General features: G+C 46.4%; 2 protein-coding genes across 2 annotated transcripts in view; both read right to left on the reverse strand.

The window, feature by feature from the left end:
• Window positions 1-3,842: 3,842 nt before the first annotated feature.
• LOC311031590 (uncharacterized protein) lies at window positions 3,843-5,119 on the reverse strand. Its single transcript, XM_084037946.1, has 2 exons — window positions 4,752-5,119; window positions 3,843-4,627 (listed from the first exon to the last, which is right to left on the reverse strand). The coding sequence occupies exons 1-2, from the start codon at window positions 4,973-4,975 to the stop codon at window positions 4,171-4,173; spliced, it is 681 nt and encodes a 226-aa protein (XP_083894072.1). The 5' UTR covers window positions 4,976-5,119; the 3' UTR covers window positions 3,843-4,170.
• Window positions 5,120-6,621: 1,502 nt separating this feature from the next.
• The window catches only part of LOC311031487 (uncharacterized protein), a 73,042-nt gene continuing 56,162 nt past the window's right edge, over window positions 6,622-23,501 (reverse strand). The window contains exons 23-25 of the mRNA XM_084037792.1: window positions 8,863-9,180; window positions 8,080-8,208; window positions 6,622-7,499 (exon numbers count right to left, since the gene is read on the reverse strand). Of these exons, the coding sequence (XP_083893918.1) occupies window positions 7,261-7,499; window positions 8,080-8,208; window positions 8,863-9,180 (686 nt within the window). The 3' untranslated portion in view covers window positions 6,622-7,260. The remainder of the gene's footprint in view (window positions 7,500-8,079; window positions 8,209-8,862; window positions 9,181-23,501) is intronic.

Raw genomic sequence — 23,501 nt, forward strand, 5'->3', positions numbered from 1 at the left:
AACAAGGGAAGAGACACACGTGGAGTGCGTGTGTGTGTGTGTGTGTGTGTGTGTGTGTGTGTGTGTGTGTGTGTGTGTGTGTGCATAGAGAGAGCGAGAGAGAGAGAGATATGGCCGGGCGCGACCACCAGATGGAGCTATTCCTCACAGCGTTCAGGGGCGGAGCCACTGACGTCTGATAGAATCGCGAGAGAGAGAGCGAGAGATGGCCGGTTGTGTATGTGTGTGCACATGTGTGTTAGCCAGAACAAAGAGAGAGAGAGAGAGCGTGCGTAATTCACAAAGGATCAGTAAGCTACTACCATCACACGGGAGCCCGTGAATGAACTGGCGTCCGTTCGGCGGGACCCTGGTCTTTTAACTGATAGTAGACGCTTACTGGGCTCGCGAATATGGCTGAGGTTAGTCAAAAACACCGTTACAGAAATCTCGGCGGTCCGTGATCAAAACTTAAAACACGTTAACAAGAATTACAATCATATCCTACACTATCAAACTTATGTCTCTGCCCAGACTGATAGCCTCTTACTGGTGTCGTTGCGTAGGTTGCGAGTCCGTCCTGGCGATGACGGCGGTCCTTAACGCGGCGGTAGTTCGTGGGCCCCGGCGTCAGCGGGGGACGTGATGAGTCGGCTTAGTCCAGACGAGAGTGAAGCATGTTTCCTCTCGTTGATCAAACTCGAATAAAGAAAACGTACAAAGGTCAAAGCTGCAGTGGCGTTGTCCAGTACTGAACCTGTCGATCAGGCCCAGGCGCTGTTGGCGCTGTCCGGTGCTGATCTACCTGTTGAAGGGCTGTTGGCAGCTGCAGCTTACTCCTGGGGAAAGAGAGATGTTGCCTACATGACTTCTGCAAGCCTTCAACATGGAGGTCAGGCATGTTAGGGGGAAGAAAATGTCCCAGCCGACACACTGTCGCGTTGCTAGTTGTAGTTTTGTGCATGTGTGTGACTAACCTGTGTTTCACCTCCGCTTTTCACCATCTTAGGGTGTGGCCGTCACATGTGACTCATTGAAGCCCTGCAGGGGGCGTTATTGCACCCCTTTAGGGGATCTCCAACCCACTTTTGTTTCCCTGATTTGTACATTGAGGTTTTTATTTCTTTTTCTTGACCCTAATGAATAAAGTACCTGGTTTTTTTTTGGTACAAAAGAGCTTTCTTTATATATTTCAGTCTTTCAGGGTTTGCGGCATGTTAAACTATACCATTTTTTTTTTAATTGATAGCATCACGCAGTTGCTGCAGACTTGTCGGCTGCACATCCATGATGCAAATCTCCCGTTCCACCACATCCCAAAGGTGCTCTATTGGATTGAGATCTGTTGACTGTGGAGGCCATTTGAGTACAGTGAACTCATTGTCATGTTCAAGAAACCAGTCTGAGATGATTCGCGCTTTATGACATGGCGCGTTATCCTGCTGGAAGTAGCCATCAGAAGATGGGTACACTGGTCATAAAGGGATGGACATGGTCAGCAACAATACTCAGGTAGGCTGTGGCGTTGACACCATGCTCAATTGGTACTAATGGGCCCAAAGTGTGCCAAGGAAATATCCCCCACACCATTACACCACCACCACCAGCCTGAACCGTTGATACAAGGCAGGATGGATCCATGCTTTCATGTTGTTGACGCCAAATTCTGACCCTACCATCCGAATGTTGCAGCAGAAATCGAGACTCATCAGACCAGGCAACGTTTTTCCAATCTTCTATTGTCCAATTTTGGTGAGCCTGTGCAAATTGTAGCCTCAGTTTCCTGTTCTTAGCTGACAGGAGTGGCACCCGGTGTGGTCTTCTGCTGCTGTAGCCCATCCGCCTCAAGGTTCCACATGTTGTGCGTTCCGAGATGCTCTTCTGCAGTGGCGCCGCCAGCCGAAATCCTGTACGCACTGTGCATACTTTTTTTGAAGGTGGGCTAGATATTTTAATTTCAGCGGGTGACACCAAACAACTTCTGCCCAAGCAAGTCAGAGCTTTTCTTTCTCTCACACAGTGACCTGGAGAGACGCAGCTGCATTTGAGAGGACGATCGCGCGTGTGTGCGCAATTGCGCATAGCGTGTGTTGGCCCCTCTCCACTACACAATACAGTCTCTAGTCTCGTCACCTCTCTGCTGCTGAGCACTGTGGGCCGAGCTGATGCATGTCTCTCTCCCTGGGCCGGGAGAGTTATCATACCGTACTGTGCGTGTGTGTCCAAGCGTGTGTGTGTGTGCGTGGAGTGCTCACAAGCGTGCGCTTGTGTTTAGGGCGGGGATGGAGGGCACAAAAAAAATATTTGCACCGGGGCCTATCACCATGATATACACTACTGATTTCACTGATACTGAAAACATTCGATTTTGTCTTAAAAAAGTATTTTTCCATTTGTTGTTGTATTTTGCCGTTTCTGTGCGTACATTGAAATTGAATCCTGGCGGCGCCACTGCTCTTCTGCATACCTCGGTTGTAACAAGTGGTTATTTGAGTTACTGTTGCATTTCTATCAGCTCGAACCAGTCTGGCCATTCTCTTCTGAACTCTGGCATCAACAAGGCATTTGCGCCCACAGAACTGCTGCTCACTGGATATTCTCTCTTTTTCGGACCATTCTCTGTAAACCCTAGAGATGGTTGTGCGTGAAAATCCCAGTAGATATATATATGTATATGTATATGTATATATATATATATATATATATATATTAGTGCTGTCAATCGATTAAAAAAAATCGACTAATGAATCGCAAAATTTGCCATAATTAATTGCAATTAATCGCTTTCTTTCTTCTTAAGAATAAAGTATGTTATAATGGATATTTAAATGTAAAATGATGGAATTTATGTAGAATCAACACAAAGGAAGTATTTAAATTCAAATACTATTGTTAAATAGCAGCTTTGTTTAACTTTAAGCACAGATTCTCTCATGTGAACTACAGATTTCCAAAGAAACCATCAAGGCCGTCAAAATTAACTGTCAGCTTGAAAAATATATTTCTATACATATTTCTTATATGCACTAACAGAACATTTCAAAAAAGGTCCACAGTAGAAAATGCAAATATGGAAAAAAGAACAAGGAAACATTCTGCTGTGAAGTCAGAATGATAAATCCTTTTCACTCCATAGAACAACAACAAGTCAGCTTAGTCCTCCTTCACATTCAGCCCGGTACTGAGACAGACCAGTCTGTTTACATTGTCAGAGGACAAAGCAGCACACGCCACATCCAGTGTTTCTCACGCAGACAAATTACCAGGATAATTAAAAAAAAACGCCCGTCTATAACTCGCCACGATCCCCCCCTCCCCGCTGACGCCGCAGCCTCAGCCAAAATCTTACGCTGAACTCCGTTAAAAACTAATGGCTAACGGCTTTGCGGCACACGTCATCATAGTTCTTACGTCAGCCGCCACGGGAAGTAAACAAAACACAGCTGCGTTAATTTCGTTAAAAAAAATTAACGGGTTAAATATTTCATAATTAACGCAAAGATTAACACGTTCATTTTGACAGCACTATATTAACTTTTTTCAACATGCTATATGTGATTGTTTTTCCTTTTTTACTGTACTATTTCTCTCTTGATGTATTATCTCAGTAAACATTGTAAACATGAGTTTATGGTCTCAATCTCTAGTTTCAAGTCTTCTTCAATCCAGCATGATGTTCATTTAGTACATTATGGTCCATTTACAGTCCAACAGACTGACGGGTACCCTCTTTACTAATGCAGTTAGCTACTAAGATACTAATGCACGCAGCTTGTGTTCGACAGATCCACCCATCGCTCCTCCACGGTCCAAATATGGTCACTTCCTTCACCGGTTCCAAAAATGGAGATGGACAAAATCCAAGACTTTCTAGATACAGCACTCGAGACTTCAAAACTGTCGTCCACAAACCAGTGTGATGTGATGAAGTGCCTCCAGGCCAAGGTAGTAATGTATTTATTTATTAAACCTCTGCAGCATGCAGACATCACTGTACCTTTCTTTGAAAATCAGACACTTTATTTGATTTGAACAGTTCATACAAATTGCAACTAATTCTAAAATCTTTTCATTTTAATGGTAAACTTTACTCATTATAGACAGTATTTAAGTGGAAGTGTGTGTGTGTGTGTGGGCATAAAAACATACATTAATTATTTAAAAAAGGATTAAGTGTGGGTCATGTGTGCATCAGTCTGTGTGTCCCTCCTCTGTCTTCGTAAGGGGAAATTCCATCGATGTCCTGAACCGAATGGGCACCTCCTGCTCCTCACTGATTGGCTGCTTGGCCACGGGGGCGTGGATACGCAGCTGTCCATCATCCATCAGCGAACAGGAGAGGCTGGACAGGTCCAGGTGAGCGGGAACGTCGATCTTCTGGACAAATCCCATCTGAGACGAGGCCGAGGAGCAGAGGGAGGCTCGGGAGGAGGACGAGGAGCAGGACTGACTCTCTTCTGCTCCGGCCTGCTTCATGGCTACCACCGCCAGGCTACGCCCCTGCAGTTTGACAGTGATGTCATTGGGGGCGTAACCGCGAGCGTCTAAGGTCACCAGGAGGTCACCGTTGTTCTCTTTGGTCTGATGAGCCTCCTTGTGCAGCTCTGTGCCGGGAGTCTCTCTCTGCTGCTCTTCACCATCGCTACGCCTGAAAGAGAATCACGATCTAGATCAGAAAACCATCACCTGCACTAACCCGTCCACTGATTCTGACCACAGCAAACCAACTACAGGCGCCACCAAGCCCATCACTACGGATGTGCACTATGTACCTCGCCAACGTGGAGGAAATGAGGGGCAGCTGGCCAAGTTTAAGCAGTTGGGGCCCATCGTGGAGCTCCCTCAGAAGACCGTCGGCCAGTTTGGTCCTCTGGTTGAAGAAGTCTTGCTGCAGGGACGAGAGGGTCTTGTGATGCTGGGGCCACAGCAGCCGCTCCTGGCTGAAGAACGGGTCGTCGCCAAACAGGCTGTTCAAGGCTGCATGCTGGGACATCATGTCAGCGTCGGAGGGCAGTTGTTGACAGAAGCAACCTGTGAAGCGTTAATTATCTTTGTTTCCTTTCTTTGAGGTTTTCTTGACTTCTTAAGTCTCCGGTGAAGTGATTAGCAGGATCTCCCAGAGTTCCTTCTTAGTCCTCTATCAGGCAGTTTGGGGTTTTGCACGGGACTTCTCTCCTTTATATATCCCAGCTGTCCCGCTTCGTCCCTCCCACTCTGCTATTTACACTCCGATGAGCTCACTGCTGTTTGGAAGCGTGTGCCAGCGAGGTCAGGAATGCCCCGCGACTCATCAGAAGACTAAAGACGGCTCACGCTCACATCCTGTTTGTGTGCATGTGGCTGTGTTCACACCGTGGCCCTACATGAGATGCAGATACAGACTTCCAAAGTGTTTTTAAAAGGAAAATACATCAGCTCATTATTATTTTTTTTTTCTCTAGCTGTATGAGAATATCTTGTTTTCTGACTTCTACCATCGGGTAGACGGTGGAGTAGGAGCAATGTCCGCTGTTACGTAATTCACAGCTGTAGCACAAAAATGGAACATGGAAAAGTCGTTGACGTTTTGAAGACGTACATTTAAGAAGCTCAGAATGTTGATCCGAAGAAGAAGGTGCTATTGTGGCATAAAAAGGCCTACTCTTTCCTTAATTGCACTGGAGCAGCTGACTTTATACTCACCGTCATGATCTCACTCACTCTCTCTCTCTCTCTCTCTCTCTCCCTCTCTAAGTAATTATGAGAACTGTTTAATTAAGTACTCATATCGGTACAAAATGTATGAACTTGAAAAATGTGGTATCGGGGCATCCCCATATCAAATGGTGGCACATCAGTCAAGAACAGATGAGTCATATTTTGTTATCATTGAGGTTCCCTGACATGATGTTTTAATTGTCTATATGCCAGTGTTTCCCCCTTTCTCCTTAAACAGTTAAAATGACGACCAAGAATGGGACTCCAGCAGCTGTTCAGAACTGAGCGCGCCGACCAGCAATGTGAGTGAAGCACCATCTTGTCTCAAGTTACGTGGCTTCATCACCGCTTCTTTGACGGATGAGCTCAGAGCGCTGACATTTCCCAGGGTACCCGTCTGCACAGCCGTGTGTGAAGCCAGCACACTGACGGTAAAGGGAACCTGGGTCAGGTCTACTTACATCTGGCGGGGCATCGTGCGGCAAAGTAATTGGCTCAAGCAGTGACGTTGCTCAGGTCAATTGGCTTAAAACGGCTTCTCCACTTCTGCTTTTCATTAGTTTTGATGTTTACGCAATTCAATGCCTTTTAATACTGTTGTTAAAGGTGTCATTATAGCTTTTGTGCTTTTATTGTGGGTTACTTTATGTGTTTCTGGTGATCTGAAGCTGGATGGATTAAGACTTCATCAGACTGAAAAAGGAAGATCGTAACTTCTCAGAAGGACCTCTGCGAAAACAAACACGTGTGTCAATGAAGCGGGGGATGCCAGGGACAGAAATAGAAAGGGAAATTCAAGATGGCTGCCGGCCCCCGAGCTTGAAATGACTGACTGATTATTACACCACCGAGCCCGGTCTGCTCATTATTTATGAGATCATCCAGCAGAAGACTCCCGTAGTTATAATTGGGTTATGTGTGCATGTGCAAAAAGATAGACAAGACTACAACAGTCATGAAAAAATGTATTTGAATAAAATATAAGTACATACAAGTAAGGTATTTTTAAGATTATTTTAAAGTTAGCATGTTTACTTTAAAAACATTTATAAACAATGTATTCATCAACAACACTGAGAGGAGGAGTTCAACATATATGGAAATACATGTATCACTTGTTAACACCACGTCTTCACAGATTATTTGTACCTGGAGACAGCAGCACGTTAGCTTAGCTTAGTTTATCTTAGCTTAGCTCAGGGGAAACACAGCTAGCTCTCATAATTGAGAGTGGTTGCAGAATGGCTGTAGGGATGCGGATACTTAGTCATTGTAGTTTGTTTGACCTCTATAGTAGCAAAGCGATTTTCCCGCACGGAGCTATTACATACAAAGTTAATGTAAAGACGCAAATAAACACAGCGTCGGATGGCCTGAATTAATTTTAGCTATTTATGTTAACTGTTGTGTTGTAATGTTATAATGAGAAGTTATGTTTGAATATCGCTACTTCGATCACAACATCATCAGGGAGAGCCTGTTAGCTAGCTAACGTTGCTCGGACGAAGACACAAAACGGATCGTGTTTTTCTTTTAAACAAAATGGTGATGTTTGTGTTTTTCTTCCCTTGACCACCGCACGCCTCAAACATTTTGGTAAATATCTTCATCTCCATAAATGTCTATGTCATCAAATGGCTCAATTACATTTGCATAGATGTCTTCATCACCACCTTCCTCGCCCTCTTGGTCCTCATAATCGTTGCTCTGCTCTTCTTCTACTTTGAGTTTCTTCTTTTTGTCTGCCGGGTTAAAATGTTCATAGTGGTGCTCCTCTTCCTCACACATGTCATCTTGATAGTCGTTGTTGGCTTTGACCGTCACTGCAACACAAGCACAAACACATGTTCACACCACGAGCCTTCATGCTGAATTAGAATTCAGGACCACACATGAAAGTGGCCCAAATTGAAATTTTAAAAATAATTGTAAAATGTCAGATTTCCACGTGATGTTCACACTGCCGTGAAAAACACAGATCTCAGTTGCATCTCGTAGTGTGAACGCAACCTAAATGTATCCGAATTAATTCTTTACAAGAATTCAAACACAAATATGGGCTGAGAATGTAAAGTGAAACAATACGACCAGCAGGTCTTTAGATCCATTCGCACGGGACCTCGTGTGATTTACACGATTTTCATTTTCACGTACTAACGCAAAGATTTTATTTTACTCAAATTAACTGATATCATCCCTCATGATGTCATGGCTCTCCAAACAAAGCCCCAAATCACTGCGATGGCAAATCACACAGGACTAATACTTATTTTCTATGTTCGACATGATATGGCAGGTCTTTTGTGGTGGAATTTTTACTCGTCAAAATATGGAAATGGCAGGTTCTAATGGTCCCTCGCCAATAAGGCTTTTGTCTTTTCACAACTGTTGTGTGTCACAGACTTTGGACAAGGGCTTCAGGCTGGGTGGTTCCTCTTCTTCTCTTGCAGACCAGGCAGATCCCCACTAACACCAGCAGGAGCAGCAGCAGACCCCCGGCAGCAACCGAGGAGACCAACGGCAACAACGGTTCTCGGAGAGAAAAACATTGAACACGGTTAGTCCTGAAACATGTTTTCCCAATGGCATCAATAATCTGCCCTTTCTACACGCTAGCCACTAGCTTGTCAGAGAGGACACGTTTCTTCCTGTGTGTGTTGTTCAGAGGGGAGGTACCCGATTAAGAAAAGGCCATTAGGGTCAGCTGGTGGGCCACCCATAATAAATAACAAAATAATTTTAAGAAATAAAAATATATTGACTGCTAATCAGTTGAGTAGCCTCATAATTCAATTTGGTGAGTGAATTCAAATGCGCCTGGTAAGCAGAGATTCTGGGTATATTTAATTATGTTTAATTAAACCCAATCCCAATCCCAATCATTAAAACCTTTTCTGTTACACTACCACTCTGTCATTGGTGGTCTAATTCAAAGTACAAGTGCATTTCTCAAGCCAGGCCCTCTACAGCTGCATTTTATATGTTGGAGGCAATAACAGTATTTTCCCAAATTAAATAATAACCAAAATAATCACCAAATAAATACAATTTACATTTTCACACCAAAACTTGGTCAGTGACCAGCGGTTGTAAGCTACTTCAAGATGAATTCTGGGAAACATCGAGTCCACTATATAGGGTAGAACAATTCTCACTATACATTCGACCAAAACATCTTCTACTTACTTTTAATGAGGACGTGCACCGTCGCTGTCTTGGTTGAAGTGAAGTTCTGCTTGGACAGTTGGACCTTATACACACAGCTGTAGGTCCCCTGGTGTTCGTACTCAGCCAGGAAGTGAAACGAGGCCGAGTGGTTGACCGCTGGCTCGATGATGGGATCGCTGTTACCAGAGAAGATGAGGGAGAAAACACCTCCAGGATATTGGGAGGAAATGGAGCAGGTGAAGACACAGCTGTAACCCCGAGTGACCTCTGCACCTTCAGGGCCCCAGACCAGCCCTCCGTTAGGGGACACCAGGGAGATGCTGGGCTGCAGCAGCACTAAATACAAATGGGATAACAGTGTGAAGACAATATGAAATATCAGTTCACGATGGCTTCCACAAATGGAAAGGACATACGAATGCATCGAAAGACGAATCGACAAATATTTCTATCCAGAAAAAAAGAACACATTTGTTCCTCTCACTAATTACTTTAAGTCACCATTTCACATCCCTGGTCATATTGTGCACCTATTTAACAATATCTCAAAACATTAGCCAATGTGTTAATGATGTCCTTATTGCTTAATATTGCTTCTACAAGATTCCGAGCTGACTGACTCATTGTCACTCGCTTCTTGCAGCAGCATCCAGGCATCTACACGTTACACATTAAAGTACAAGATGGCGGCTGTGCCTTGATGACGTTAATCAAGTTTCATTCCATATATTCAATGATTCATTCAATATATTCAAGATTCATTGTATATATTCAAAGTTCATTCCATATATTCAAGTTTCATTCCATATATTCAAACATTCATTCAATATATTAAAAGTTTCATATATATATATATATGTGTGTGTATATATATGGATATATACAGTATGTATACCCTGACAGTCCAGACCCTGCATCAGATGCTGGCTCTGGCTCTCTGTTACCAGCTACCAGTTAGATCTGGTGGGGCTTTCCCCTACGCTCAGTTCATGAACCATACTCCTGAATAGGGGTTGGACTCTATTCTTCTCTGGAGTTGACCAAGGTGTGAGGCGCCAGGCGGGTGTGGGGATACTCACAAATCCCCGCTGAATGCTGCTCTGTGTTGGAGTTTACCCTGTGGACGAGAGGGTAGCCTCCCTACGCCTTTGGGTTATCGGAGGGAAAACTCTGACTGTTGTTTGTGCATATGCACCAAGGCCTTGTTGGAGACCCTGAAAGGCGCCTCTATCACCTGAGCCATAATCGCTTTACTCTGGCGAGGATCTTGGAGGGGGCCTGGGAATATGCCCATCCAGTCTACATGTGTTTTGTGGATTTGGAGAAGGTGTATGACCGTGTCCCCTGGGATATGTTGTGGGAGGTGCTGCGGGAGTATGGGGTGAAGGGGTCACTTCTATGTATATGTAAAAAATCAAGCGTAGCGTTAGTTCTGGCAGGCCACGACGTCAAGCTCTAAATCAGCAGCAACAGCGTAGCTGTCAAAACCGAGGAGATCAGCTGACGGCTCAGCTGACTCCCCGTACCCGCTTCCTATTGGGAAATTGCATTCAGAGCGCACTATTTAAACCGCTCTAGCCTGACCTCCCTCATTGCTTCCTCTGCCGGCTTTTTCAGACGAGCTCCCGTTCGAAGAGAATTCGCTATTCACGTTCGTACTCACCCTGCTGCTACTGATGTCGTCGCTCTCCGTCCATGTCGAGGACCCGCGGCAATATGACGGTACGGAGCCTCAGCAAAACCCCGAAACAGAGGAAGCCGATGAATCTACGACGATGAGAGGGCTCCATCTCTCCGTCGAAGCTCTCGCCCGGCAGGCAAGGTAACGCCACAGATGTCCCATTGCTCAATGACTGGCCGATTCCAAGCCGCTGGAGTTTCTGTTTGCTAACGATGTTACCGCTCCGGTCGGAGCGTCACACCAGGAACTGTTAGCTTCATTTTAAATTTCGCTGGGTCTCAACCTCCACCCGCCGATCAGCTCCTGTCTCCGCTCCTCGGAAGCTTCAGCAAACGCAAACACAGCTCCCGGAACTCAGCATTCGCTCCGACTCCAGCTGCTGCCCCGCCGGCCAAAAGAGCTAGAGCCCCGACTCCAGCAGTCGCCTCTGCAGCTCCGGGAAACGACGCCATCATGGCAGCGCTGTCTTCCGCCCACTCATCCATTTCCAGCATGAATTCCAGGATCCAAAGCTTAGAGGCCGCTACCGCTTCACCTTCCAGCTCTTCCCTCCAGGCCGCCGTGTTTACATCCCGGGAACCTGCCGCTTCCTCCTCGACGCGGGCCGAAGACGTCACTCCGACACCCCCTGACGGCGTCTCTATCCCGCGCAGAACTCTGGGAAGTGCAGTCCCAACCTCCACCGGCGTCCCATTCTACCCTCCCGCTGCTGCCATCTCTGGCAATCTGAGAAGCCAGATCCCCGCAGTCGCAGGTAATGATGTCAATCTAGTCAAATCCTGCTGCGCTCTGATTTCAGTAGGCGAATTCGACCCGATGTACCTAACGCATTGTATGTGGGTTGAAGCGATGCATGATGGCTAGAATTTGTTTTTGCTAGCAGCTGACTACAAATACGTCACAGGGTCGCGGCCATATCACGTGACCTAAAACATCGCGGTAATAGTTTTCAAGAGCCGCTTCTCGCAGCGCTAAGCAGCGCGGTCTGCGACGGCTACAACCGGCTTGCCCACACCTCCGCTACAGCGGAATGGTTCTCATTGGTTAAAAGTTCAATGACGTGTGTTCAGGTCCGCACTCGGTGGCCACCTTGTGATGAAATGCTTTGCCTTATTTTGGTCGCTAATCTCATGGCTTGATCCAAAGTTCTGTGCATTGTGTTGTGAGCAGGCCTATTTATATTATGTGAGGTCCAGTTAATTCAAACATAGGATGATAATACAAATATACTTAAAAAAAAAACACACACGTCGCCTGCGTGTGCGTGTACATGCGTGTGTGTATATATGCGTATATACATGTGTATATATAGCCTATATAGCAGGGGTACTCAAATACAATCCTCAGGGCCACAAAGATGTTTTTCAATGACTCAAAGGTCCATTTATTGAGGTCGGTCAGGCCACATGTGATATACTGTATTTAGTGCATTTCTTTTTGTTGTTCTTAACTCTGAATTTTGAGGATATGTTTCTTCAAAATTTGTATGCTTTGTCTCATAATGCCGCTTCAAATTGGAAATCTTCATCACAGCATCTCCTGGCATATTAAGCACATGGGTCTTGTGCTGGTTGGAGGAAGAATGAATGCAAACTTTTCAGTCCATTCTTCTTTAAATTGGCGATTTCACTGTCCACCTTTCTCTAGGCAGAGAACTTGGAACACGCCATTTCCATGTAATCTTTTCCCGTCTATGCTATCTATCTATGCTCCTACTGGCAAAGTGGCAATATGCGAACCGCTTCAAAAACGAAAGTGAAACTAAAAATGCTCGCAGCGCGACCCAATAACAGGCTGTCTGTGTATCGTTGGCATGGAGACAAGTCCCGATACACGTGTTGACCCAACCAAAACATATACCGAAAAAATAATAGTTCTGGGGCCACAAATAGGTGTACCGCTGCATATAGCCTATCGCTTGAGTCACGTTGACTCTGCTGTCAGACTCGACGGCGTTCGGCTACAGTCTCTTAGAGCCCGCCCCCTCAGACACCTGCAGCTCTCGTCGGCGTGATAAGTCAAGTCAAGCCAAGACCATCCTGAACAAGCGTAATGATAAGTGTGTGGTAGATTGTGGTGATGTGTCCGTGATGTTGATACGGAAGATAGCCTTATGATCCTAGACCTGGAAAGACTCTGACACTAGCAGGATTCTCCGTTGTTATGGCGTATACAGAGATGTAATCTGCGAAGTCTATCCATCCGTCCAGCCGAACTGGATCTTCCATCATTGCCGATCTTGCCATGTCATACGGGTGTTGGGACCTAACCGTTAGGACTACACAATGCGGCCTACAGAAGCCCACACATGCGGCCAGGACAAAGGGACAAAGGGGATTAAAAACTACACCGCCATTTTAGTTTCACATCTCACCCAGGTGAGAGATGCGACGCCACCCAACCATCCTATTGGCTGACATCTTCAGGGAACCCCGGGGGGTCCCCTGGAGCGGCCTGAGCTTTATAAACCGAAGCCGCCCGGAGAACGCTCTCTTATTCACTCTTACTCCGACTCCTACTCTGGCCTCTTCCTACAACCGGCGCAACACCACGTTGCAACGGGAGGCGACCCCCTCCCGCAGCGCACCGCTGCAACAAGAGGAACCAAGCCGGTTCCTGCCGTCCAGCTACCAGACGCTGTCTGAAGTAAGCTGACTAAATCGCCAAGCCGCGATTATATCGCCGTCCGTGGAAGAAAGAAACACGGACTGTTTTCTTTATTTGAGTTTGATCAACGAGAGGAAACCCGCTCCGCTCTCGTCTGGACGAAGCCGACTCATCACGTCCCCCGCTGACGCCGGGGACTCACGAACCACCGCCGTTACGGAACGCCGTCATCGTCTTACGCAACGATACCAGTAAGAGGCTATCAGTCTGGGCAGAGACACAAGTGATAGTGTAGGATATGCTTGTAATTCTTGTTAATGTGTTTTAAGTTCTGATCGCGGACCGCCGAGTCCGTTTGTTCATGTGCTGCTGTATTTGGATACTGATCGTGTACACGTAGCTGGGTTGATTTCTGTAACAGTGTTTCTGACTAACCTCCGCCATATTCGCGAGCTCAGAAAGCCTCTACTATCAGTTAAAAGACCGGTCTCGCGGAATAAACGCCAGTTCATTCACGCGAGCCCGTGTGATAACGGCACGCTTTCCGTCCCTCCAAATATCGCTCGCGCATCCTCTCTCTCTTTGTTCGTGTCCCGCTAAACACACACACATACACGCCGCACACACGTGTCCTAAGCCAGCTGTTCCCGGCGGGCGCTAGGGACATAGCTACATCTGGTGGCTACATACGTCTATCTCTCTCTCTCTCTCGCTACTCCGTCAGACCTCAGTGGCTCCGCCCCTGACCGCTGCGAGGAATAGCTCCACCTCTCTCTCTCTCTCTCGCTACTCCATCAGACCTCAGTGGCTCCGCCCCTGAACGCTGCGAGGAATAGCTCCACCTCTCTCTCTCTCTCGCTACATCTGGTGGCCGCCCATAGCCATCTCTCCCTCTCTCTCTCTCCCTCTCTCTCGACACGCACGCACACACACACACACACGCACATGCACACGCACGCGCACACACACACACACATCCTTTGTTTAAGCTTAGCTTTGTGTGTTAGGTAGTTAGGTAATAAGGCTTTGTTAATTGCAGTGTTATTGATTGTGATCATTATTACTGATTTTAATAAATCTTATTATATTATAACTAGCGGTCTCTTGTGCTTGTTGTGTATATGTCACTGGATAACAGCAGGTTGTGAAGGCTAGTGCTTGAATTTCACGCCTTTTAATTGTTCGATTGGTTTTGTACTCCTATGCCAATGATCACGATGATTGGCATGTGAGTATAAAACCTTCATATTGAGACTGAATACAGTTTTAGGTTATCTTTTCCCTGATCCCAGGGTGGTGCCCCGTTTATTCATGATTATATCATGATAATATATTAAATATAATTATTAATACCGATAATCATATTGATATTGATAGTTAACTGTTGATAACCAAATCTGCTCCTGCTACAACCCCAACATAAATGACGCCCCGTGTGAGGCCTTCTTAAACCAGCTTTATCCAGAGATTTATGCACAATAACCTGAGAATTATAGTAATAATAACAATAATAGGAATTGTTGTTATTGATATCATTGTTTAGAAATCGATGTTCAAGGATCGCTTTGTTTGCTCCCTGTTACTATTTGCCAAGCAAATACAGTTGAGGGTTGCATGTGCATGTTGTGATTAGCCATTTATTGTTTGACAACAATACTAACAAACACAGGGTTAGGGATACTAAGACGCGTTATAACACTGTTATTACTCACCAGAGGTGCTAGAGACACCTCATTGACAGTCCACAGGCTGTAGAAGAGTACTAACATCTCCATTGTAAGTCACAGGTCGACGCAGCTCACCTGTGCACCCACATCAGTATAACAACAAATACATTCTTTTTTCTTGCGATTAGCACCGAACAAGTAAAGCCACCGTATTCTCCCTTTACTAGAAGTAGAGCAGAGAATAGAGCCACAGAGTGCACCGACTCTGTGAACGTTGAAATTGTACCTTGCTATTTCCACCACGGGTTCTAGCTCGAGTTAAAATTTCAAAATAATTCCCTAACTGTTCCTGCCGTGCATTTCAGTTAGCGTGCCTTTGGCAAAGAATTAAGTAAGCAGCCTACAGTAAGTCTGAGTTGCTGTATAGAATCATTAGAGCGTGAAGCTGACCTCTCTAAAAGAGAACCGCCAGTCACCTTATCAGGTGATTTGCATAACCCCCCTCCTTTCTCTCCAGACACAATGGAGACCTTTTGTGAACAGTTCATCTCATCTGTGGCACAGAGCCTTCAGACAGGCTACTCTGAGTTTTTGCAGAAACTTAATCTCAGTGAGTGCCAAGAGGAGATCAACGTGTTACTGAACAGCAGATCTGATGAAGTAACATCATCCAAGGGTCCATTGTTAAAATGCTTGCTACTGACTTTCTACAAACAAACCTGTCTCTTGGTTCAGAGTAAATCTGCCCTAGAGAAAAAAGTGGTAGTACTAGAGGAGCAAAGTGCTTGTCGCCTCCACGACGCTCAAGCAGCAGACATGAGAGCCATGCGTTATTTAGATGTCCTGCACACCACAGAGTCCCAGTTTTTGTCCTACAAGAACAGGTGGTCGAAGTCTAAACCAGAATGTCCTCCCTCAGTCGACTCGGCCAGTCAGTGTGATTCAGGCTTCTCCGACTCCCACTCTTTTTGTAGTGAAAATACGACACCCCCGCCATGCAGAAGATGGGAACAGTTACCAGCGGACACAAAGTCCTTAAGACAAACTCCACTGAGAGATAGCGGTAACGGCTACGCAGCTTCCCATTGCTCCGACACAGACAGCGAAGAAACCAGCAGTGGAACTTACACAAGTTCTCCTCCAAAATCTTCCTATCTTTGGAACAAACCTGTAATTTGCGACGCGCCTCCTCAACCTAGCTTAGTCTCGCCTTCACCAGAAAGGATGCCACAGCGCTTCCGCTTTGAAGAGCTAGAGAGCATGGCTAAAGATATTCAACATTTTGATCCCGACAACTCGAACCATAATATTGACGAATATTTGAGAGAGTTAGACAGACTCCTGATTGACCTCCCCCATGCCTCCTCACGGGAGAAGCTCAGACTAGTCGGGAAGACCACAACCAGACATGTCCGCAGTTTCATAGGAACACTTGCACCCAGAACCCAGGACCGATACTCCAGACTTTGTGCAGCACTCCGGAAGGAGTATAGCCGGGACTGGGATCCCGCCGCCGCTACGATCAGTGCCCTCGCCGTCGTACATGAGGGGCAGGAATCACCCACGGAGTACTATTGGCGCTTCAGAGCCGCCTATGCTCAGGGCCGTAACTCCCCAGGAGTGGAGGAAGAGCCTGCCTTCAAGGCCCTCTTCCTGCATAACCTACACGAAAGTGTGCGCTACGATGCCACCATACACTTCAGGACACATCGACTCTCCATGCAAGAGATTCGTAATTACGCACAGATGGCTTGGGAAACCCACTTAGTGCGCAAACTTAAAAGCCAGCCCGCTAACTTCGACACATCTGCGTCCGAAACGTCTGCCGCCTTAAAGCATAGCCCTCGTAACAGCGCGAAAGGGGGTGAGCGGCCAGCACGCCCCAGGAATCAGACAAAACCAAGGAACGAGAGTAACTCCCAAACATCCGTCGCCTTAAAGCAGAGCCCTCATAACAGCGCGAAAGGGGGTGAGCGGCCAGCACGCCCCTGGAATCATACAAACTCCCAAACTGATGAAGATAGGGATCCGTGCGACCCGATCGAGAAGCTGATAAAAACGATAGCGCTATGGCGTGACTCGACCCAACCATCACTAAACTCCCCCCAGAAGCCTGGTAAGAGACGGCGTGGGGATACTGAGCATCACCGACATGCCCACCAACTGCGTCGAGATGGGCATTCACACAGAAGTAGTAGGAAGCCCTACTCCGAAATTCTGTCCCAGTCACGTGAACCAGCAGTGTACAAACATGACAACTCAGATAATGACAGCGCCTCTGACATTTCCTCTGTTTCTGGCTACATGGAGCGTTACAGCCCTGAGCCACAACATAGTAAATATGGCTAACTTAAATCTTCTCCAGGAGTAAACCAAACGACCACTAACCCCTTCTCCTCTTCCTCCTTCGTTCCGTTTCATAGTTGGGGTGTGTCCTGTTTGAAACTACCTGAGTGTAATGACAATGTTGATGTTTGTGAAAATTGTGTCTTAGCAGATGTTTGATATAGGTTAGATGGTTAGAAATCTCTGCCCAGACCGTAGAAATCTCTGCCCAGACCTTGCCTCAATCTCTGCCCAGACAATGCCTCCATCAAGTTATGGACTTTAACCTGAATGAACTGTTTAACCTCTTTTCCATGGAATATACAGACTGTTTGGACTCCCACATGTTTCAAGGAATACATGGACGGTCCTTATGTTGCTCCGAAGGTTGCGTCCCACACCTCAACCTTCAGACCAAAAGGGGGACTGTTGGGACCTAACCGTTAGGACTACACAATGCGGCCTACAGAAGCCCACACATGCGGCCAGGACAAAGGGACAAAGGGGATTAAAAACTACACCGCCATTTTAGTTTCACATCTCACCCAGGTGAGAGATGCGACGCCACCCAACCATCCTATTGGCTGACATCTTCAGGGAACCCCGGGGGGTCCCCTGGAGCGGCCTGAGCTTTATAAACCGAAGCCGCCCGGAGAACGCTCTCTTATTCACTCTTACTCCGACTCCTACTCTGGCCTCTTCCTACAACCGGCGCAACACCACGTTGCAACGGGAGGCGACCCCCTCCCGCAGCGCACCGCTGCAACAAGAGGAACCAAGCCGGTTCCTGCCGTCCAGCTACCAGACGCTGTCTGAAGTAAGCTGACTAAATCGCCAAGCCGCGATTATATCGCCGTCCGTGGAAGAAAGAAACACGGACTGTTTTCTTTATTTGAGTTTGATCAACGAGAGGAAACCCGCTCCGCTCTCGTCTGGACGAAGCAGACTCATCACGTCCCCCGCTGACGCCGGGGACTCACGAACCACCGCCGTTACGGAACGCCGTCATCGTCTTACGCAACGATACCAGTAAGAGGCTATCAGTCTGGGCAGAGACACAAGTGATAGTGTAGGATATGCTTGTAATTCTTGTTAATGTGTTTTAAGTTCTGATCGCGGACCGCCGAGTCCGTTTGTTCATGTGCTGCTGTATTTGGATACTGATCGTGTACACGTAGCTGGGTTGATTTCTGTAACAGTGTTTCTGACTAACCTCCGCCATATTCGCGAGCTCAGAAAGCCTCTACTATCAGTTAAAAGACCGGTCTCGCGGAATAAACGCCAGTTCATTCACGCGAGCCCGTGTGATAACGGCACGCTTTCTGTCCCTCCGAATATCGCTCGCGCATCCTCTCTCTCTTTGTTCGTGTCCCGCTAAACACACACACACACATACACGCCGCACACACGTGTCCTAAGCCAGCTGTTCCCGGCGGGCGCTAGGGACATAGCTACATCTGGTGGCTACATACGGCTATCTCTCTCTCTCTCTCGCTACTCCGTCAGACCTCAGTGGCTCCGCCCCTGACCGCTGCGAGGAATAGCTCCACCTCTCTCTCTCTCTCTCTCGCTACTCCATCAGACCTCAGTGGCTCCGCCCCTGAACGCTGCGAGGAATAGCTCCACCTCTCTCTCTCTCTCGCTACATCTGGTGGCCGCCCATAGCCATCTCTCCCTCTCTCTCTCTCTCCCTCTCTCTCGACACGCACGCACACACACACACGCACATGCACACGCACGCGCACACACACACACATCCTTTGTTTAAGCTTAGCTTTGTGTGTTAGGTAGTTAGGTAATAAGGCTTTGTTAATTGCAGTGTTATTGATTGTGATCATTATTACTGATTTTAATAAATCTTATTATATTATAACTAGCGGTCTCTTGTGCTTGTTGTGTATATGTCACTGGATAACAGCAGGTTGTGAAGGCTAGTGCTTGAATTTCACGCCTTTTAATTGTTCGATTGGTTTTGTACTCCTATGCCAATGATCACGATGATTGGCATGTGAGTATAAAACCTTCATATTGAGACTGAATACAGTTTTAGGTTATCTTTTCCCTGATCCCAGGGTGGTGCCCCGTTTATTCATGATTATATCATGATAATATATTAAATATAATTATTAATACCGATAATCATATTGATATTGATAGTTAACTGTTGATAACCAAATCTGCTCCTGCTACAACCCCAACACGGGGGAACTCTGTTTTATGAATACCACAAATCATTCTCTGCCAGGGCTGCCATGTTCATTCAGAGGTTAACCAAAGACTGGACTGGTCTGTGGTCGACCTGGCTCTAATCAGCAGGCACTGCACTGGCCGCTAAGCTCCTTCTTGCACCATTCGCAGTTCTTTCTCACACCATGCAAGCTGTGTCCCAAACCCGTGGCTATAGTCCATCCGCCGGCAGGCCAAAAGCAGATGAGGATAAGGTGACATCTTTTGGACTCCAATGTTCCACAAATCCATAAAAACGTATGCAATTTGTCAACTGTAACTAATTAACAGATTTATAAGACGCCTTACTTGGGCATCCTTGCTGGGGATCTTCATCATCTAGCAGCTTACATTCCAGGCCGCATATGCTTTTGGTTCACTGTTTTGAGTCCCGCAAATGCAGCCGTCCTCCATCAAAGGCCTCCTCGCAGGTGTCCAGTTCCACCTGCGCTGCTCGGATCCATCCGCCAACAGCTTGCTAGAGAATCCATCCATTAAGCTCCTGCTAAACGGCTTCAAGAGAGGAACCCAAGGCAAGAAATTCGTCTCCCTTTCACCACACTCCACTTTTGCACAAATTAATCACCCACCATGGAACGGGTGCTTTGGCTCATAGGCTCACTGTTAGGAACAGCCTTATGGGTTTTAATAGAGATACTCGGATCAGACATCAGCTCCGATATCGACTAATTAGCTGGACATCGGATGAATGAGGCCGATCCAGCATTCCGATCCAGCCATTTCATTTTTATTAACATCCTACACAGCTATACAGTGACAGCGATCTAGTCACTTCAATTCTGTTTGCTATGCTGGTTACGTCATCACGCAGAGCACGCTGGCAGCCAGTGATGAGTACACAGAGCAAAATGGAGCAAGCGCCGGTTCATTAAGCCTTTGTCCGTCGGGTTTCAGGCAGCTACTACATTTCATGTTACATTTTAAAATATCTGTTTACAGTGCACTTTACATGGTACAAGTGTTATTTATCTCTTTTGCTGCTAACGTACACTTTATTCGTCAATAACAGTCCACAGTCATTACCTTTGTGTTCCTGAAACATTCCAAAACTGATAGACAGAAGCGGAATATCTGTTCCTAATTCCCAAACTAACTCTGTTTTTTGTCCATTGTCTTCCATGGCCCGCTATCTGGGAGCCGTGCTCCAGCCAGCCCACAGGAGCCGCTGTTCATCACGGAGGAAGGAGAACCCCTGTCACAAGCCTGGTTCACCTCTTGCCTCCGCCTCCTCTGCAATTCTGCGGCCTCTCTCCAGAACGCTGCATGGCTCATTCGTTCCGCTTTGGAGTAGCAACCACAGCAGCAATGTGCCCAACCTAAAAGCCATGGGCAGATGGTCCTCACCTGCTTATGAACGTTATCTGCGCCATCCTAGATTCTCAAGCCATGAGCCGAATATTGGATGTACATAAGTATAATCAAAATATTATTATTCACCAAGCCGAGGGGTAACTGATCGGCCTATCTCCTATTTAAATAGGCTACATTTATTTTTAACTCAGCCTCCTGACATCTCTTGAGGGTCAGGGAATTGCCGTCGTGGTCGTTTTGGGGGTCTTTTCTTTGCTGCTGCGCTCCCGGCCTGGCTGTGCCTGCTGCCACGGACTACTACTTGATACATGCTTCTGTTAATGCACCACTACTGTTAATGCTACTACTACTATACTACCAACACCAAATGCAGTTGGAACCCAAGGGCCTGGGCTACACGAGATTTCTGCCTAAAAGCCTATTAAGGCAGTTTTTTCTCGCCACTGTCGCTGTAAAGCTTGCCCCTGGGTGATGTTGGGACTTTGAAATTGTGGTGACTCTTGACATTTTGAGTGTATTCTAGTCCTGCTCAATATTAAGTGTCTGGAGATGACCTCTGTTGTTTGACAATACAAAATTGAATTGAATTTATCATGTAAGGTGACATGGGGTGTTTGAAAGGCACCAACAAATACATGTATTATTATCATATTATTATTATTACTATTATTATTATTGTTATTATTATTAATATATTATGCCATTCATGATAACTCATGAAGGGCAGGAAGGTGCTCTTCCTGCCTCAGGCTTTCCACGCAAGCGCGTGGAAGAGCAGATAGGATACGCTTTTCTTTGCTGCTACGCTCCCTGCTCATGCCGTTCATGATGGCTCATGAAGGGCAGGAAGGCGCTCTTCCTGCCTCAGGCTTTCCACGCAAGCGCGTGGAAGAGCAGATAGGATACGTCTGTCTCCTCTTTATTCATCAAGCTGAGGGGCAACGGATCTACTAATCTCCTACCTAAATAGGCTACATTTATTTGAACTCAGATAGCCCCCTGACATCTCTCGTAGAAAGAGGGTCAGGGAAATTGCCGGTGTGGTCGTTTTGGGGGTTTTTCTTGCTGCTACGCTCCCTGCTTATGCCGTTCATGATGGCTCATGAAGGGCAGGAAGGTGCTCTTCCTGCCTCAGGCTTTCCACGCAAGCGCGTGGAAGAGCAGGGAGTCCCAGAACAGTACCATACCGCCAAATGAAACTTGTGCAAATAAATAAAGATTCTTTTTGACAAAGTGGTCCTGACTGAAATCAAGCGTAGCGTTAGTTCTGGCAGGCCATGACGTCAAGCTCTAAATCAGCAGCAACAGCGTAGTTGTCAAAACCGAGGAGATCAGCTGACGGCTCAGCTGACTCCCCGTACCCGCTTCCTATTGGGAAATTGCATTCAGAGCGCGCTATTTAAACCGCTCTAGCCTGACCTCCCTCATTGCTTCCTCTGCCGGCTTTTTCAACCCACCTCCACCCCAGCTCCTCCTGTCATCTGTTATGTACCTTACCATTGTTCTTGTTGGTCTGCTCTGTCTGGGGTTTTTCTTGCTGCTACGCTCCCTGCTTATGCCGTTCATGATGGCTCATGAAGGGCAGGAAGGTGCTCTTCCTGCCTCAGGCTTTCCACGCAAGCGCGTGGAAGAGCAGGGAGTCCCAGAACAGTACCATACCGCCAAATGAAACTTGTGCAAATAAATAAAGATTCTTTTTGACAAAGTGGTCCTGACTGAACTGTATATAACTATGTATAAAACTCTTTTATATTTATTTTTGTTTCTTGCCAAACGTAGATCAACTTTCTCATCTAACTCTCAACAATAACGTGAATGCATTTAAGAAAACATCAAATTCAGGGAATGAATGAATGTCCTTACCAGTAACAGAAAGTCTGACAGAATCACTTATAGGGGAGCTGAAGCCTCGACCTGAAACCCTTGTCTGATACTGACACTGGTACGATCCTTTGTTGGCGAAGTCCACTTGCAAGATGTTGAAGGTAGTAAAGTTGTTACTTGTTGTTTGGGTCTTTCTCAACGAGCCTGAGGTCGTCTGCAGAACGAATGTTCCACTTAGATGCTGAGTTGAGATTGAACAGGTGATGCTAGCGTTCTGACCCCAGGTCACCTCGTTGGCAGGACGCATGGAGATGCTGGGTTTTGGGAGGCTCACTGAAAAATATGTGACAATGATAGAGCGATCAATGGACTTTGAGCTGAAGTATTCCTAGTTTTTGTATTTGCTAGATTTCTTTTATGTCAAAGGAATAATTCTCCATTTTGGGAAATTACATTTATTTTTGTTTTGCCAAACGTAGATCAACCTTCTCATCTAACTTTCAACAATAATGTGAATGCATTTAAGAAAACATCAAATTCAGGGAATGAATGAATGTCCTTACCAATAACAGAGAGTCTGACAGAATCACTTATAGGGGAGCTGAAGCCTCGACCTGAAACCCTTGTCTGATACTGACACTGGTACGATCCTTCGTTGGCGAATTCCACTTGCAAGATGTTGAAGGTAGTAAAGTTGTTACTTGTTGTTTGGGTCTTTCTGAACGAGCCTGAGGTCTTCTGCAGAACGAATGTTCCACTTAGATGCTGAGTTGAGATCGAACAGGTGATGCTAGCGTTCTGACCCCAGGTCACCTCATTGGCCGGACGCATGGAGATGCTGGGTTTTGGGAGGCTCACTGACAAAAATGTGACAATGATAGAGCGATAAATGGACTTTGAGCTGAATTATTCCTAGTTTTTGTATTTGCTAGATTTCTTTAAAGTCAAAGGAATAATTCTCCATTTTGGGAAATTACATTTATTTTTGTTTCTTG

The sequence above is a fragment of the Eutrigla gurnardus genome (genome assembly GCF_963514095.1).
Source record: "Eutrigla gurnardus genome assembly, chromosome: 20".
NCBI lineage: Eukaryota > Metazoa > Chordata > Actinopteri > Perciformes > Triglidae > Eutrigla > Eutrigla gurnardus.

Bases quoted from the DNA above. Each gene is read 5' to 3' on its own strand.
- LOC311031590 (XM_084037946.1), bottom strand. From the start codon at position 4,975: ATGATGTCCCAGCATGCAGCCTTGAACAGCCTGTTTGGCGACGACCCG. The intron at 4,628-4,751 runs GTACATAGTGCA...ATTCTCTTTCAG, and splicing joins ATTTCCTCCACGTTGGCGAG to GCGTAGCGATGGTGAAGAGC.